General features: G+C 41.3%; 1 protein-coding gene across 2 annotated transcripts in view; it reads right to left on the bottom strand.

Moving 5' to 3' along the window:
• Nucleotides 1-16,526, bottom strand: part of CFAP46 (cilia and flagella associated protein 46) — an 831,934-nt gene that overhangs the window by 634,551 nt on the left and 180,857 nt on the right. For both annotated transcript variants that reach the window (XM_029609979.1, XM_029609980.1), the window contains exons 14-15: nucleotides 11,801-11,921; nucleotides 7,109-7,235 (exon numbers count right to left, since the gene is read on the bottom strand). In XM_029609979.1, the coding sequence (XP_029465839.1) occupies nucleotides 7,109-7,235; nucleotides 11,801-11,921 (248 nt within the window). The remainder of the gene's footprint in view (nucleotides 1-7,108; nucleotides 7,236-11,800; nucleotides 11,922-16,526) is intronic.

The raw sequence follows: 16,526 nt of genomic DNA, 5'->3' as shown, positions 1-16,526 counted from the left end.
CGATTTATTCTATTATTCTCATGGCCAAGTTTTGTATGTATTGTAAAGCTCTCATAGTATTCTTTGGGAGACCCAGGTAAAGAGAACTGCAATAATCAATAGTAGATACAGCTAAAGAGTTAATTACCCTGTTGCCTTAGCCATACAAGAGTTATACCTGATAATGCACGTATGGCAATGAACTGCTTTGCATAGAAAGCAACTCATTACTAAGCATATAAATAAAATAACACAGCTTGCCTGAAAATTTGTAAGCCATGTTATTTTCATGAAAGTTGAGCAATCCTGGAGTTATAGCTAACTTTCCCCAGGAGCAACGGGATGCAACTGTGCATCCCACTGCTTCTAGAACCATCATAAGAACATAAGAAATTGACATATTGGGTCAGACAAAGAGTCTATCAAGCCCAGCATCCTGTTTCCAACAGTGGCCAATCCAAACTAAAGTACTTGGCAAGTACCCAAAAACTAAGTAGATCCCATGCTACTAATGCCAATAATGGCAATGACTATTCCCTAAGTCAACTTGATTAATAGCAGTTAATAGACTTCTCCTCCAAGAACTTAACCAAACCTTTTTTTAAACCCAGCTATACTAACTGCATGAACCACATCCTCTGGCACAAATTCCAGAGCTTAATTGTGCGTTGTTGTGAAAAAGAATTTTCTCCGATTAGTTTTAAAATATGCTACTTGCTAACTTTATGGAGTGCCCCCTAGTACTTCTATTATCCGAAACGGTAAATAACCTATTCACATTTACCCATTCTAGACCATCTTCTTAAAGTGCTCACCCCAAAAGGGTAAAAAAAACAAGAGACCTCCCTGTACCACCCCTCAAACTGCCCCTAGAGGCGCCCACAGTGGAAGAAATTTAAAAAATAAATTAGTTTAAAGCCACACAGCATGGACTTCTCTCCTTCCTTCCTAACTCCTCTCAATTTACAAAATCCCCCAGCTTCTGGACCCCCTCACCCCCCACAAACACCTTCCCTGCCTCTTGGTCCTAACTTTCAATTCCCTGTAGCCTAGTTGGTCCCATAGGCTCTAGGCCCTGCACAGTCTCTGAAAAAAGGACACCGGTCAGCTGGTTTTCACCTTATGCCCCTATCACATAATAGAGGCCAATTTTTAATAAAGCAAACAGCTAAACTGCAAGCTCCATAAAACTAGGGTGAAGCCAAATTCTGACCAGAACCATCTGACCTGCAATGGATAGACAAAACCAGCTCGATTTGAAAACATATAGCAGCTCAACATAACAGAATGAAAGGATGTGCCAAAATGAGGAATATAAGTTTATAATAGCCACAATTTTAGCTGAGTGACATTCCGAAAATCTTTTGACTACATTGCAATTTACTTCCACAAAAGGGGTATTAGAACACATGGACACATACACAAAATATAAAGGGCAGCTGAGACATTACACAAAGAACTGAATTATACTCCAGAATGCTAAACCTAGTGTCTATGTCAAATAGATGAATATACTGATCACCCAATGTTCTTTACTATATATTGTTCTGGAAATAATAATTAATCAGTATATTTTCTGTGCCCCAATTTCTACAGCAAAATTATATGTAGTATGCTATGGGATTACAGCCAGGAAAATGATCCCACAACCACAACTCAATCGAACTTATGGAATAGTTAGTAAGAGTGTACCTTAAATTTTAATTCAAGGTAAAATGATCAGGGTTAATTAACCCTCATTTCAACCATTATTAAATTGTCTTAATATGGTATAATGGGATTACATGTTAACTCACAATTGTCTGCCTGGAATACTGAGCAGATTTTCACCATATAAATCTGTATATGGCAGCTATTTGATATTTGGCAATATTGTACATAGGAGTGCCATTGATATTGTCTTATGAGGACAAACTTATGGAATTAATAATCTGATGAAAGATTAGGAAAGTTTAATAGGAGTCTTTCATTCATCTGGAAAACCATCAATTTTTCATCCACAGTAAGAAATCTGTTCAGGACAAACAGATGATTTTTGGGATTAGAGTTCCTGAGGATGTCAGTGACAATATTCTGCATGGACAAAAAAATCAAAGCTATAACTTTGATGTTACATAACAAAACATGAAGTGAGATTGTAATGCGTTCTATAGGATTCAATACAATTTTTGTCTGGGAGCTTACATTGCAGTTTTTCATTCACAGATAGAAAACTATTCATTGTAACTGGCTAAAAATTCTAAAACACACAGTAAAGTGTCAGTGACAATCAAGGAGATGCATCAAGCTGCTTTAAGATACTATCGTACACTAAAAGCACTTTATCGTGCGAGAATGGGGTAGACTACTAAATCACCTGGACCGAATGGTATACACCCCAGGATTCTAAAAGAACTAAAATATGAAATTTCAGACCTATTTCAATTAATTTGTAACCTATCATTAAAATCATCTGTTGTACCTGAAAACTGGAAGATGGCCAATGTAACCCCAATATTTAAAAAGGGATTCAGGGGTGATCTGGAAAACTATAAATCAGTAAGCCTGACTTCAGTGCCAGGAAAAATCATAGAAACTGTTAAAAAGATTAAATCATCAAAATTTAGATAGACATAGTTGTATGGGACACAGACAGCATGCATTTACCCAAGGGAAGTCTTGCCTCAAAAAATCTCCTACGTATTTTTTGAAGGGGTGAATAAACATGTGGACAAAGGTAAACAAGTAGATGTGGTGTTGTTACGGGTCAGGGATCCCTGGGCCAAGGGGGAGTTGGCGCTACCTATAGAGAGGAGCCCCACAGGCCCCCTCCGTTGGCTGGCGAGGCCAGAAAGGAGCAGAAACCCCGCTGGAGCTTCACCACTACCAGCCCACGTTCCTCTCAGATTGAACCCTTGGGTACCGGGGCTGGTTGGACTTACATGGGGTCTCTGGCACGGGCTGAGGTGGTGGCGAATTCTGTGGTCAGGCGCACTGGGAACTGCGTGGCAGGCGGCAAGTCTCGTGGTCCGTAGTACAGGCTAGGGTTGTGGCAGGCGGCAAATCTCTTGGTCCGAAGTACAGGCTTGAGTCAAAGACCAGGTGAAGGCCTGATCTGGAAGAAACTCGATACGCAGGAACTAGGAAACCTCCTGGGAAATGGAAGCAGGAGCCAAGAAGCCTAGGCAAGGTCTGCAGGCCAGGCCTTCATTAAATAGGCTGGGACATCGCCTCAGGAGGGAGGGCCGTGGCAATTTCCCACCGTGGTCCCTTTAAATTTCAGAGGACGGCGTGCATGTGTGCGCCTAGGGCGCCCGGAGGGCGAGAGGACTCCAGGGCAGCATTCGGCTACGCCCCGGCCGGAGGCACTACCAGCGGCGTCAATCTGGCAGGGAGCCTGAATGAGGGAACTGCGTCTGCAGCGGCTCTCCAACATCACTAGCATCCCGGGGCTCGCCTGGGCTGCGCTGTGACGTGGGTGAGTAGAAGGAGCCGGTCACGGGCCTCCGTGACCAGCGAACGTAACAGTGCCCTTCTCCATTGTCAACTTCTGACTCTACACTGTCCATCTTGTTGTGCTACAGGTTTGGAATAAACTTCCTGAATTGGTGACATGTTCTCTCTCTGGCTGTATTAAAATCTAATCTAGAAAAATATCTTTCTGAGGCTACTTTAAATCATGACCACTTCTCTACAATAAAGACACTTCTCATAGGCTTGATTGTCATGCGTGTTTGTTTTGTCTAGATCAGTGATGGCCAATCTTTTGAGCTCAGTGTGTCAAAATTCTTTAAAAAAAAAAAAACGAGCATAACTCGGGTGGTGTGTCACTTCTAGAAAAATCCATAATTTTGTGATATTTGTAGCTCTAATTAATAACAAAAAATTATAATTTTAATATATGTACTGTATTTATTAATAAAGCAAAAACAAATAATTCTTTACCTCAACTGCTTAGTGACTTTTTTGTTGCTGAATTTCATTGGCTAAATCTTCAATGAAAACACTCTCTCCCCCTCCACACACAAACTCTTACTCCCCTGGATTTTCTCATACACACTTATGCTCTCACATTCACAGACTCCCTCACATACACAAAAACACACACACCCAGACAGGTTCCCAGTCCTCCAGGCAGGCACCAATTCATTCTCACACACACAGACCCCCAGGCAGGCACCCATGCATTCACACACATACACCCCCAGGCAGAGTCCCATTCATACACATGCACACACTAAAGGCAGACCCACCTCTCTTTTGCCAGCAACCTCGGAACCTCTCTCTTTCCTCTGCTGCCACTGTCACTGCTGCCACATGGCTATTGGGGAGGTGCCGATTGCTGCTACTGACACTGAAGCCCATTCTGCTGCCTCCTCTGTGCAGACCCCGTGGGCTTCCACTTTTCTCCATGCTGATCTCATACATTGCGAGATATGCATAGAGAAATTGCTATTCTTGCACATTCCCAAAGATTACATGTGCCAATCACTAAAAAGTAATTTTTTTTTTTTTACCTTTGCTGTCTGATCTTAGTTTTCTAATTGGTTGGTCACAGGCTTTTTTTTCCCACCTTCCCTTTCTTATTTTTTTCCACCTTCCCTTTCTTATTTTTTTTGCCAATTCCTTTTATATTATCTTTTTTTCTGTTTCCTTTCTCTCCATCTTCTTCCCTCAAACACACAGTCAGGTTCTCATTCTCACATGCATTTCTCTCTCTCACACACACACAGGCTCTCACTGTCACATGCTCTCTCTCATACAACCATTCATACGCACAGTCTCTCACTGGCACATGCTGTCTGACTCTCACACACACAGGCTCTCTCTCCCACATGCTGTCTTGCTCAAGCACATGCTGTCTCTGCATTCAGGTTCTCACTCTCACACACAATCTCTCAACTCATCTCATACACGCACACACACACACCCTCTACAGACCCTCAGCCTGTCTCTCACCTCTGGGCCTCCTCTTCACGGGTCGCCGCAGGATGGGCTCTGCAGCAGCCCTGCTACCAGGCCTCTTCCTCTTCTCGGGCCGCTGCAACTTGGGATTCGCGGTGGCCCGTAAGCGCAAGCGCTGCTTCTCTTCTGCACGCGCTGATGCTTCTCCTCCTTCCTGTCCACGCGGCTCCGGCAACGTTTACTTCCGGGGCCGCACAGACAGGAAGGAGGAGGAGCATCAGCGCGTTTAAATGTGATCTTTTTTTTCGGGCCGTGGTGACGTGAGCCTCACCACGGCCCTGCCTATCTGCCTGAAGCTGCACCGCATGAGCCTCCCTGCGCCCGGGGGCATTGGGGTGGAGGGGTCCGGAGGGTGGGGGGATACTAAAAAACTAATTTTAAAGGGTTGGCGCAGCCGATAAAAAAAAAGGCTCGGCACAGCCGATAAAAAAAAAAAAATTCCCGATAGTCCACGAAACACTGCGTGTGTCAGCAAAAATGTCTCGGTGTGTCACCACTGACACGCGTGTCATAGGTTAGCCATCACTGGTCTAGAGTGTAAACTCCATGGAACAGGAATTGTCTTTTATACCTATCTGTACAGCAATGTATATGTCTAGTAGTGCTTGACAAATGATAAACAGAAGTAATACTATCAGATTGGTTTGAAGGGCAACCGGGTTAATGTCAAATGAATTTATTATTTATTTACAGGTAGATTTTAAAAACAAACGCATGTGCGTCCAAGTGCGCGCACTAGCCAGCGCGCGCAGATGGACACACGATTTTCTAACATGCATGTGCCGGTGCGCGCATGTTCTAAAATCCAGGACGGCACATGCAGGGTGGGGTAGATTTGGCCAATTTATGCGTGATGATGAAATCGGGCCTCCCCCAGTTCCCTCTCGGACTGGGAGGGAACTTTCCTACCCCCTTACCTACCCTCTCTTCCTCTTCCCCAATCCCTTTTCAAAGCCTACCTTTTTTTTTTTAATTTATTTCAGAACTTACGCCAGCTCGGGAGCTGGCATAAGTTTTGCGCATCGGCAGCCTGCCAGCGCGCGATACCCCGCACAGCAGCAAATGGCCGCTGTACTGGCCCCCTTCAGCTCTGCTCCTCCTCGCCCCCTGGACCGCCCCTTTTTTTGGGCCTGGCACTTCTGCACACAATGGGAGTTACGTGCATGGCCGGGCCCCTTTGAAGATGCACGTGGCGCACACAAGGCCCAGCTGCGCACGTAATCCCTGTTTTCCCCATGTGCAGCGGATTTAAAATGTAGCCGTTATTGTTTACATAAACCTAAGCAATTTACAAAATGACATACATAATAAAATTAACATACACACTAAATTAATAATAATTACAATTATTAGTCGCAAGCTCAATGACTGTTGAACTTGTAGGGTTAAGTTACAAGAAGGTTAGCTTGATTAGTTGCAGTGACATGTTTACCCTGGTAGGGCTTCTAAAGTGAAATAAAGCTAGAGCAGTTTCTGGAAAGATAATCACCCCCCTGCCTCCCTAAATAAAAATTTTGGAATATTGCCTGCCTATCTACTAAGAGAGTAATTTTATAACAGCTCACATATAAATTGCACTTTAAAAATGTTCAGGTTGCTCCTGCATGTACATATACCAGAGCGGTGTAACTTTCTACATGCATATTTACATTCATTCTTTCAAAAATCAAAATAGGTGCGTAAATGCTTTCCCTGTCTTAACTTTGCCACTTAAAATGCTTCCTCCTAGTGCAAGTAAAAGAACATGCAAAAAGGGTTTCATGTGTACTTTCACATGCACAATCCCCTAATTGATTTTCAAAGCATCACTTATGACATAAAATAGGGTTTAATGCACGTAAGTCGCTTTGAAAATCAAGCCTAAAAGTAGATGCTCAGTTGGTTATAACAGATTACTAGCTGATACTCTCTTGAAGATGTTTATCATTGAAACCATTTTGGTATTTAGAAAGAAAAGTCAGCAAACAAGCTACAGATGATACTTTTTATTGAATTAATCTAACACATGGTTAGCACTCATCAAGTCAGTGAAAAATGAGCAGTGGTTGATAATTATCTATAGCATGTATGCTGACCTTTCTATGTAGTTAAATGAACCAGCACTGCAAATACACTACCTTATTCTTGGTCATTGAAATAATAAGCAATGAGTTAAAGGTGAACAATTATACTAAGAAATGCTTACCTTTCACTGTCATTTTTATTTTCTAATCTTTTAAAATATCCATCCAGTTTCTCTACACATTGAATATGGTGATGTGCTTTCATACAGAGTTGACTGATAAGGTCCTTGTTACCTTTGCCTGAAGAAACTTTCAGGAAGAAAACACATAGGTGTTAAAATGGTAAACTCCATCACTTTCAGTCTCAAATGGCATGATTTTCTTTTTTCAGTAACATGTCATCTATAATTTACATATATTAAAAACCCTTGGTTTACAAAGTATGAAGCCTATTTACTAAAGCACGATAATGCCATTTACGGTACTCAGTAAATGGCATTATTAACATATATAAATAATGCCTATTCATGAAGCCGCGGTAGCAAGGGAATTAGCGTTAATGTGGAATGCATAAAGTCGATGTGGGATCCTGCCAGGTATTTGTGACCTGGATTGGCCACTGTTGGAAACAGGATACTGGGATTAATGGACCTTTGGTCTGACCCAGTATGGCAAATCTTATGTTCTCATTAAGTTCACACACAGAGGTTTACATTCTGCTCTATATTTAAAGTAGGAATGTACATTTGTTTGATATGAATGGTTAAAATGCAACAAATTAGACCATTTTCATTTTATTCATTGACTTCCCATAATGAATAGAGGGTGCCCATGAATTTAAGCAAAACATTTTGTCTCTTTCATTTATGTTTCCCATTCAAGTTTATGGTACATTCAAAATACATGTACTGAGAAAGCAAAAAAAATAAATAAATGGTAAATATAGCAACCATCCATTGCCTGTGTAAGACAGAGGTCAACCCAATGCTAAGCCAACAGGGTCATTTATCAAATTGCGTTAGGGCCTTATCGCGGGTATTAGGAACCTAACACCCTTGATAACACCATAACGCAAGCGATAAATAACGCATCACAAGATGTGTATCCAAATTTTAAAAATTTTGTTAAAAGGGAGGAGATTATGAAAATGAGGGGTGTTTAACATTGCGTGCGATAACATAATACAAACTATTGCACGATTTAACACTGGAAATAACTACACCTTTTTTTATGATATTATGCACAAAACAGGATTTGCAATTTTTTTTTTTTTTTGCAATTACCATTTTATTAGTTTTTGAAAGGATACAATGCCAATACAACCAAAATATAACATAACATAACAGTAATAAAAATATTGAAGAGACAGCAGGCAGTTAACCCCTCCCTCCCCTTTCCCTCCTGTTCTCTACTATGATTCAGATAACATAAGAAGACCAATACTTCCACTTCTATACTAATATACAACAACAAAATATGTTAATGGATAAATATAGTATACCCTGATGAAGGTAAAGGTAATATAGCGGTAATATAGCCAGCAATAAGACATAAATAGTTAGTTGACATATGGAAAGAATAGTCACCTTGAGACTCAGATAAGCTGCTGTGCTTCACGAGGCCTGTTTGGAAAGGGGCATCCAAGTTTTATGAAAAGAGGCTAATCAATTGTTTTAGGCCGCAGTAAGATAAGCTAGTCGACGAATAGCATAAACACGACTGAGGACTTCACCGAACTCGGGAATCCACTCTGATTTCCAAAGTGAAACAATGGCTAGGCGTGTGGTAATAAACACTTGTAAGCAAAACCTCTGTTGTATGCTTGGTAATCCGGGAACAGGGATACTGAGTAAAACAGAGCTTATGCCAGGGGACAAAGCTGTTTTAAGTATGTTCCCAAGCCAATCAAAGACCAAGTGCCAAAAAGAAGAAATTTTAGGGCATTTCCACCATAGGTGAAGGAAAGCGCCTGTAGACCCGCATTTCCTCCAGCATAAATTGGATTGATTAGGGTATATTTTGTGCAGTTTCTCAGGAGTATAATTGCCAACTGTATAGCAGTTTAAAACAGTTTTCCTGTAATCTGGTGGAGATAGAACACTTACTAGCACTGAGAAAAATCCTACTCCAGATTTTTAGTTCTAGAGATCCTCCCAAATCAGCCTCCCAGTTTATGTTATGTGCTGGTCTATATGAGGATGGTTCAATGAGCAGCGCGTAGATCTTTGAAATTATGCCTCTCATAGTAGCTGACTGCATACAAACATTTTCAAAAAGTGATCTAGATGAGCACAGCGTCTGCTTTTGAACCTGGGATTTAATAAAATGTCTAACCTGAGCATAAGCTAAAAAGGAAACCTTCTCTAAGGAATATTTATGTGTGAGTTGATCAATTGAGACAATGTTACCTTGTATAAAGAGATGTCCAATTGTGGTTATCCATGAAGAGTGCTGACTCTGAAATAATGAGGTTTGGAACCCAGCCGGGAATGGAGTATTATGGAATAAGTGAGTCTGACAGAAAAAGAAAAGTTTCCCAACCAATTTCACCCTCCAGGTTGTCCAAAGCTTTAGTGTGGTAAGAGTGGAGCAGGGAATGCAATGAATTGGCCACCAGGTGTTTCAAGCTTGCAAAAATAAAGAGTGCAGAGACATAATTCCCAATATGGACTGTTCTATTGTTACCCATTGTTTGTTCTCACTCTGACGATGCATTTCAACTAGGGCTTGTAGTTGAGATGCTGCATAATATAATAGCAAATTAGGGACTTCCAATCCCCCACAGATTTTAGGAAGCTGGAGAATGCAACGAGCAACTGGGGGGGAGGTGCCGTCGCCAGATAAAATTAAATATCTTTTTCTGCCACTTACGCAAGAGGGTTACTGTAAGATATATTGGCAATGTATTGAACAAATATAAAAAATGGGGCAGAACATTCATCTTGATTATTGCGATTCATCCTAACCACGAAAACTTCCCTCTATTCCATTTCTCCAAGTCCTTGCTGATGGTACATAATTGTTGGAGTAAAATTCAGAAATATTCGCGCTACGGAAGACCCCAAGATATTTGATAGAGGTCTTAGCCCAACGGAAAGGAAATTGGAGGCTAGTTATAGAGGTCACGGGCAGGCCGGCAAGACAGAGGTGGACAGGAAGAGGCCACGCTCACGAGGCAGATGGCTGGAGCAGGTAAAGAGAGGGATGGTGATAGGAGGAAAGGGTCCAAGAGCAGGGCAAAGCAAAGAAAAAATACCTCTTCCAGTTCTATGGATAGCAGCTCCTCGACAGAGTCTACTACGGACTCTAGTTCCAAAGAAAGAAGGGCCTCGAATTAGCGGTTTAGGGCCGGAGCAGGACATGGGTCATCCAGAACTGGGGTCGTTAATGGAATTGTGGGAAGGGGTGCCGGGCAAATTGCACAGTAGAATTCGATGGAGAAGATATGTTAATATTTTCCAGTTATTGGATGGTAGGAGAGGAGGTAAGAGCCAGCGGAGAAAGGGTAGCAAGAGTAAGAGAGAGAAGGACGCAGAATCCAGAATACCCAAGAACATCCTCAATTGGATGAGGGGTTTCCTTCGCTTAGCCAGCGTTGTGGGACATTATAAGCCGGATCAATATGCGGCCCTGTTAGCGTATTGCGACAGTATTCTAGGGGCTTTCAAGGATTACGTGTTCGGGGCTACTGAGCCCTGAATTAAATCCAATTCTTCTTCATAATGCATCACCTGTATATATCCACCTTCTTTCTCACGCCTGGAGCCCCTGTAACCTTACGTGAAAGAGAAATTATCAAATTCTGCGTGTTTGCTGATCTCTACCTACCCCTTATGCACCCTTAATAAGGGAATTTCTGACCTACACTGCTCCCCTTGCAGCCAGCCCAAGCCATCTAATAGTACAATACCTGCTCCTGTCCCCTGTGCCAAATTGCGAATTTCAGGGGTTTTTTGTTTTTTTTTACAAATATTCTATAATGGCCCCATGCCCCCACATAACGCTGCTTGCGTACCCGTTGCTGCCGTCCCCATCTCTCACCGCCTACTCCCTCTGGTGCTCCCAACCCCCCTCCCCCCCGCCTACCCTTGCTTCTAGAGACCCACCCTCCCTGCTGTCAGCCACTATTCCTCCTGACCCCTCCCGCTGACCCTATTACCTACTAGGGTTTTGCACCCTTAACAGGCCCTTTGACATTAACCTGGGTGCACTTTGAACTGGGATGAGCCCCATTACACGACGAACAAGCATGTCTTAATTTACACTCAGGGAAGAGGCAAGTGGCCCTGTTAAATCTCCAGCAAACATCGCTGCTCGCCATTGCCGCCTTCGGTTCCCTTCCCCCTAGGCTCAAGCCTCCTGTCCCTTTGTCCGCCGAGGATGTGCCACTCGTTCCTCCCACTCCACCCAATGAGCCTACGACTGACCCTGCCACCGTCTTACCCAACCTTGCACTCTTATTGGTCATCTGAGTCAACCAGAGATTGATGTCCTGCGTACCCCATTTTTCAAATATGCCTGAATTGGGTGCTGCAGCCAAAGACAGTGCTCAAACACATAAACTTCATCACAAAGAATAAAATGAAACTTGAAAATGTTCAATTTTTGACCTTCAAGCTTTCGTGATTAGTAAGAAAATGAGACATTCCTAATTTTACCAAAGCGGCTTGGTATAATAGACTTTGTTTTGTCAATTTTCAAAGCAGGAGATACCCAATGTTTCTCAGATAATCTATTATCAAATAAAAATTTGAAAAAGCAAGTGATAGAGAGGGACAGAAAATATAATTCTTTCCCATACACAGCACAGTTAAAAAAAAGCTTTTCAGCTATGAAAAATCTACCCAGAACATATGTTAGGGAATGTTCATTACCTTTAGCTTCATTTTCACTATCAAGAACAATCTGAAATTCATCAGTTGCTAGGGCAAGACCAGCCTTTATCAGGAGGGGTCGGTTTTTTCTCAAATTGCCATTCTGGATCTCTTTCTTAGCCTAAACAACAAAAAGAATGTCTCATTGAGGCAGATGTGGAAACAAAGCTGTTACTTTTCATATGAAATTCTTTTATTTGAAAATTATTAACTGCTAAGACTTCCGTATAATATTAAAACATTACTAGACTGAACTTTTACTTCAATACTGTTGCGCTCACTATTTAGTTAAAAACTATTAAGCTTATTTTTAAGATGAGCACAAATACAATTGCTTCCAGGATGAGATGAAATACCTAGAAGTGCCCTTGCTAAACGTCACTGGGACCTCAACCACTAGGGGTGTGCATACAAAATCTTTTCGCTTTATATTAATTTTTGTTTTCAGGGAGGGGTTTTTCAAGTTTGGTTTGTTTACTGTTTGTTTCAGATGAAAAAACAAAAACATTGAAGAAATCAAAAAGGAACACCTATCCTCCTAATCCTCCCGGCCTTTCCCAGGTCCTGCCAGACCCTCCTAGATAGAAAAGAGCGGGAGTGTGCTGCACTTGCTCCTTCCCCCACTGGGTCTGGTCATACAGTAGTGCTAGCCAGCTTTGCAACTGGCATTTTACAGCTGTAAAACATGCAGCAATATAACAACATGGAACCAATTGCAAAACCAACCGGTGACATTATATAACTAGACTGGAGAGAGTAGGAGTGACTGGGACTCACGTCTGCCTCTTTCTATCTCGAAAACACCCAGAGAAGGGCAGGAGCTAAGGAGGTTACCAGAAGCTTGATGGGGGGGGGGGGGAGGTTGGGGTGCCGATAAATATGTAAGGGCTGCTTCACACACTTATTAAATATTTGTCCTTTTATTCCCATCTCTATGCACTTTTTAACCTACGCTAAAATTTTTCCCAGCTCTAAGTGCTGGTATTGATCTGGCTCCTCTATATATTCTGGAACGAGCACATAAAGTTTGTGGTAGGATATAGATTTCTGTTTGGAGGAAATGAAGTTTGGTTGCTGGAGAATCCCAGGAGGACCCCCAATCTGCAACAGTGGGATAACAAGAGGAGAGGAAGAGAAGGAGATTTTTTTTTTTATTACATTTAACAGAGTTAGGTGTTTTTTGATCCATTTCCACCTCAGGAGGGCAAATACCATTGCCTGAGAGGGGATGGGCACTACCTTTTTCCTTTGTCGAGTTTACAATAGGGACCTGTGGTTGTCCAAGAGTGGGAATTGTATGTTTAAGATGAGTTTTCTATACCTGTTGGAAGGAGGGAGTTATTTTTTCTACCACCATCTGCCTGGTGGTTGTGAGCCCCTAGTTATGTGGCATGATTGACATAAGAACATAAGAAATTGCCATACCAGGTCAGACCAAGGGTCCATCAAGCCCAGCATCCTGTTCCAACAGTGGCCAATCCAGGCTACAAGCACCTGGCAAGTACCCAAACATTAAATAAATCACAAGCTACTGCTTCACCTGGTGCAGTAAACATAGTACACCCTGAAATAATCCCTATTTTCAGAGAGAGTGAGAGAGAGAGCTAGCGAACCTATCTACAAGACCCTCATAGTAGTTAAGTATTTATATCTCTATAAGAGGGCCATCTAATAGGTCAAGGTGAGGTGCTGTTGGTGGTTTAGGGTTTAGGGGCCAGTTTCGCATGCAGAGTGAGATATACGAACAGCACAGTACACCTTGGTGAAGATTTGACGTCATTTGGAGTGAGGAAAGTCTCAAAAAGATGAAATTTCTACTATGTTCTCTTACCTTAGCTTGATGATGGAATAATTTTCAAAGCAGACTTATTCACTCAAGTCTACTTTGAAAATTAGTATAATTTATGTGTATATTTGCCAACCTTTTATGCATGATGTTAAAAAATAATTATGAAAGAGACTTCTGCAAGTAAAACAGTGCTTTAAGTGAGAAATGGCCTATTACAAGACTGCCTGCCCAATATGTTGGTATAGCACGCTTATCTGTGTATGTCATGGTTTGTGTGTAGATTTATCTGGACTAAGCTAGAGGCTCCCGGGGCAAGGTTGGGGAGGAGTTTGAATTTACAATAATACTTTGGATTTTAAAAAGTATAAAGTCAATAGTTAGTACTACTTAGCCATATAAGTATGGACTTATCCAACTAGGTGGCGGCTGATGAATATCCAGATATGTTCAGCCACCACTTAATTGGATAAGTATTTATCCAGCTAATTAGATAACCAGATATCTTGGAGGCAGATAATGGGCAAATCGTGAAAGGGCTACTTATCAGGTTAACTTAACCAAATAAATGCCAATATTCAGACTTATCCAGTTAAGTTAACCAAATAAGTTAGACCTGCTTGATAGCAGGTGTAAAGTTAGCCGGTTATGACTTATCCTGCTAACTAGAACTTATCTGGGTATATTCAGGGTTAAAGCCTTGTCACTGAATATCCCTTCTAACAGGTGAATTTTCAAAGGAGTTATGCAAATAAATGTAACCTACTATCTTAGCAATTTTTAAAAGCCATTTACTCGAGTAAAGTGAGCTTATGTGAGTAAATCCTGTGGACAATTCAATGGCATATATTGCAGCAATTTTCCAAAAGCCCACTTACTCGAATAAAGTGCATTTTCATATGTAAAACCCAATTTTAAGCAAGTAACTGCTTTTTAAAATCAGGTTATAAGTTAGCTGGGTACGTTATATCTGGCTAACTTAGGGCCTGATTTTCTAATGCTTATCTTCCATTCTGTATGCATGGGAAAATTGCTTAATAAATGAGGCCCTAAGCTGGATATCTTTGAATATTGGGCCCTATGTGCGTAAATTTCCAAAAGATTTCTGTGAACATTTTAATAGATGTAAGTGTGTACCAGTAGATTTGATAGGATAATTAAGTTCTGCTTTGAAAATTTGTGTAACTTAACTGCATTTCTGCAAACCTTTTAATGCTGCTGTTTGAAATTTACCCCCATATGGATACTAATAGGTATCTAGTTTAAGTGACTGAGGCTTGAGATTGTGCACTCATCAGCTAAGTGCCTTGGTCTTTTTCCTACTTTATACTAGTTAATAGTAAGTATTATTCCATTCAAAGCAAACTACACTTGTCTTTTCTTCTGTTGCAAGTGTATCACTGGGCAACAATGAAAGTGTTACTGACCTAAAAAGGTCCTACTCTGTAGTATTTTGATGTGCTGAACACGAATATGACCATGAAAAGTTTTTATTGACTCTCGTTTTGAAGATATTTCATATAGTTCACTTTCTACGTTTAGTCATGTAAATTTATCCAGTAGGACTGTAAATAAGCCTAGAATGATGTAATATTGCATCATATTGCATAATACCATCATGCACACATCATTCAGAGTTTATTACATCATTTTCTGATGCAATGCAGTTCTACTGCCATGCTGCTGCTGAGTAAGCTGACGTCAGCAGTGTACTATATGAAGCCCAGTCAGAAAGGGTGAGCATTTGAAATATTCATGCTGGCTGACTACTGCTGGACACTCCGCAGAGATGCTCCCGAACAGGTGTACAAGAGACAAGCAAAGAAATCTAAGACGTAGTCTATGACTTCATTTTTCAAACGGTATTAACCGTAGGTCTCCTACTATTGGCATACATTCAAGATGTAATTATATTATTGCATATTACAAAAAAAACTAGAGCCAATTTTGCATTTTCACAGTCACATTCATGTTTAGCACATGGAAATTTATAAGAATTGTCTAATTTCATTTCAGTAACATGACTTTTGTGAAAATTTGTTGCCCAGTCTTTCACTTTGTTGAAATAGGATCACTTCATCTGCCCCGACTTCACTGAACTCTCTTTCCTTTGGCCCTTGCCATAGTTTCTTCCTTTTCTGCCTATTTTCTCTCCTCCTCCAAACTCACTGTTCCTCTGACTCCGCTGCCCCACTTCTCAATTATATCTCCCCTGCAATTGTCTCCTCCATCTGTCATATCCTTAATTGATTACTTGTCCGCTCCTCCTTCAAGCACGCTGTGTTCATGCTGAGCCTCAAAATACTTTCACTGAACCCTACCCTCTCTACTAAATATCATCCCATTTCCCTCTTCCTTTTCATATCTAAACTGCTTGAACATGCCGTTCACTTCCATGGTCTTGACTTTCTTTCATCTTTCTGAATCTGTTCCAATCTGGCTTTTGCCCTATACATTCCACAGAATGCTGCTCTTGCAAATTCTCCAGTGACCTCTGTGGCCAAGGCCAAATATATTGACTCAGTTTACATCCCCTTGACCTATCTGCTGCTTTTGGCACCATTGATCACTTCCCCTTGACCTATCTGCTGCTTTTGTCACCATTGATAAGTCTACTCCTTGACACATTGAACTTGAATGGATTTTGGGACTTTTCTATCTTGATTTTCTTCTTACCTCTCCCATATTACTTTTACTATATTCTCTGATGGGTGTTCCTCCACCACTATTCCACTAACAGTCAGTGTGTCTCAAGGTTCTGTCCTAAACCCTCTTCTTACCTCGGTGCTTTGAACCTCTTCCCATGGCTTTCAGTACCACTTTTATACTTATGGCTTTCAGACTTACTTCTCTGTATAGCAAAATTGCTTACCTTGTAATAGGTGTTATCCCAGGACAGCAGGATGTAGTCCTCACATATGGGTGACGTCACTGACGGAG

Source organism: Rhinatrema bivittatum, chromosome 7 (genome assembly GCF_901001135.1).
Source record: "Rhinatrema bivittatum chromosome 7, aRhiBiv1.1, whole genome shotgun sequence".
In the NCBI taxonomy this organism is placed as follows: domain Eukaryota; kingdom Metazoa; phylum Chordata; class Amphibia; order Gymnophiona; family Rhinatrematidae; genus Rhinatrema; species Rhinatrema bivittatum.
Note: the sequence above shows the minus strand (reverse complement) of the source record. Positions and strands in the feature narration are given on the sequence as shown.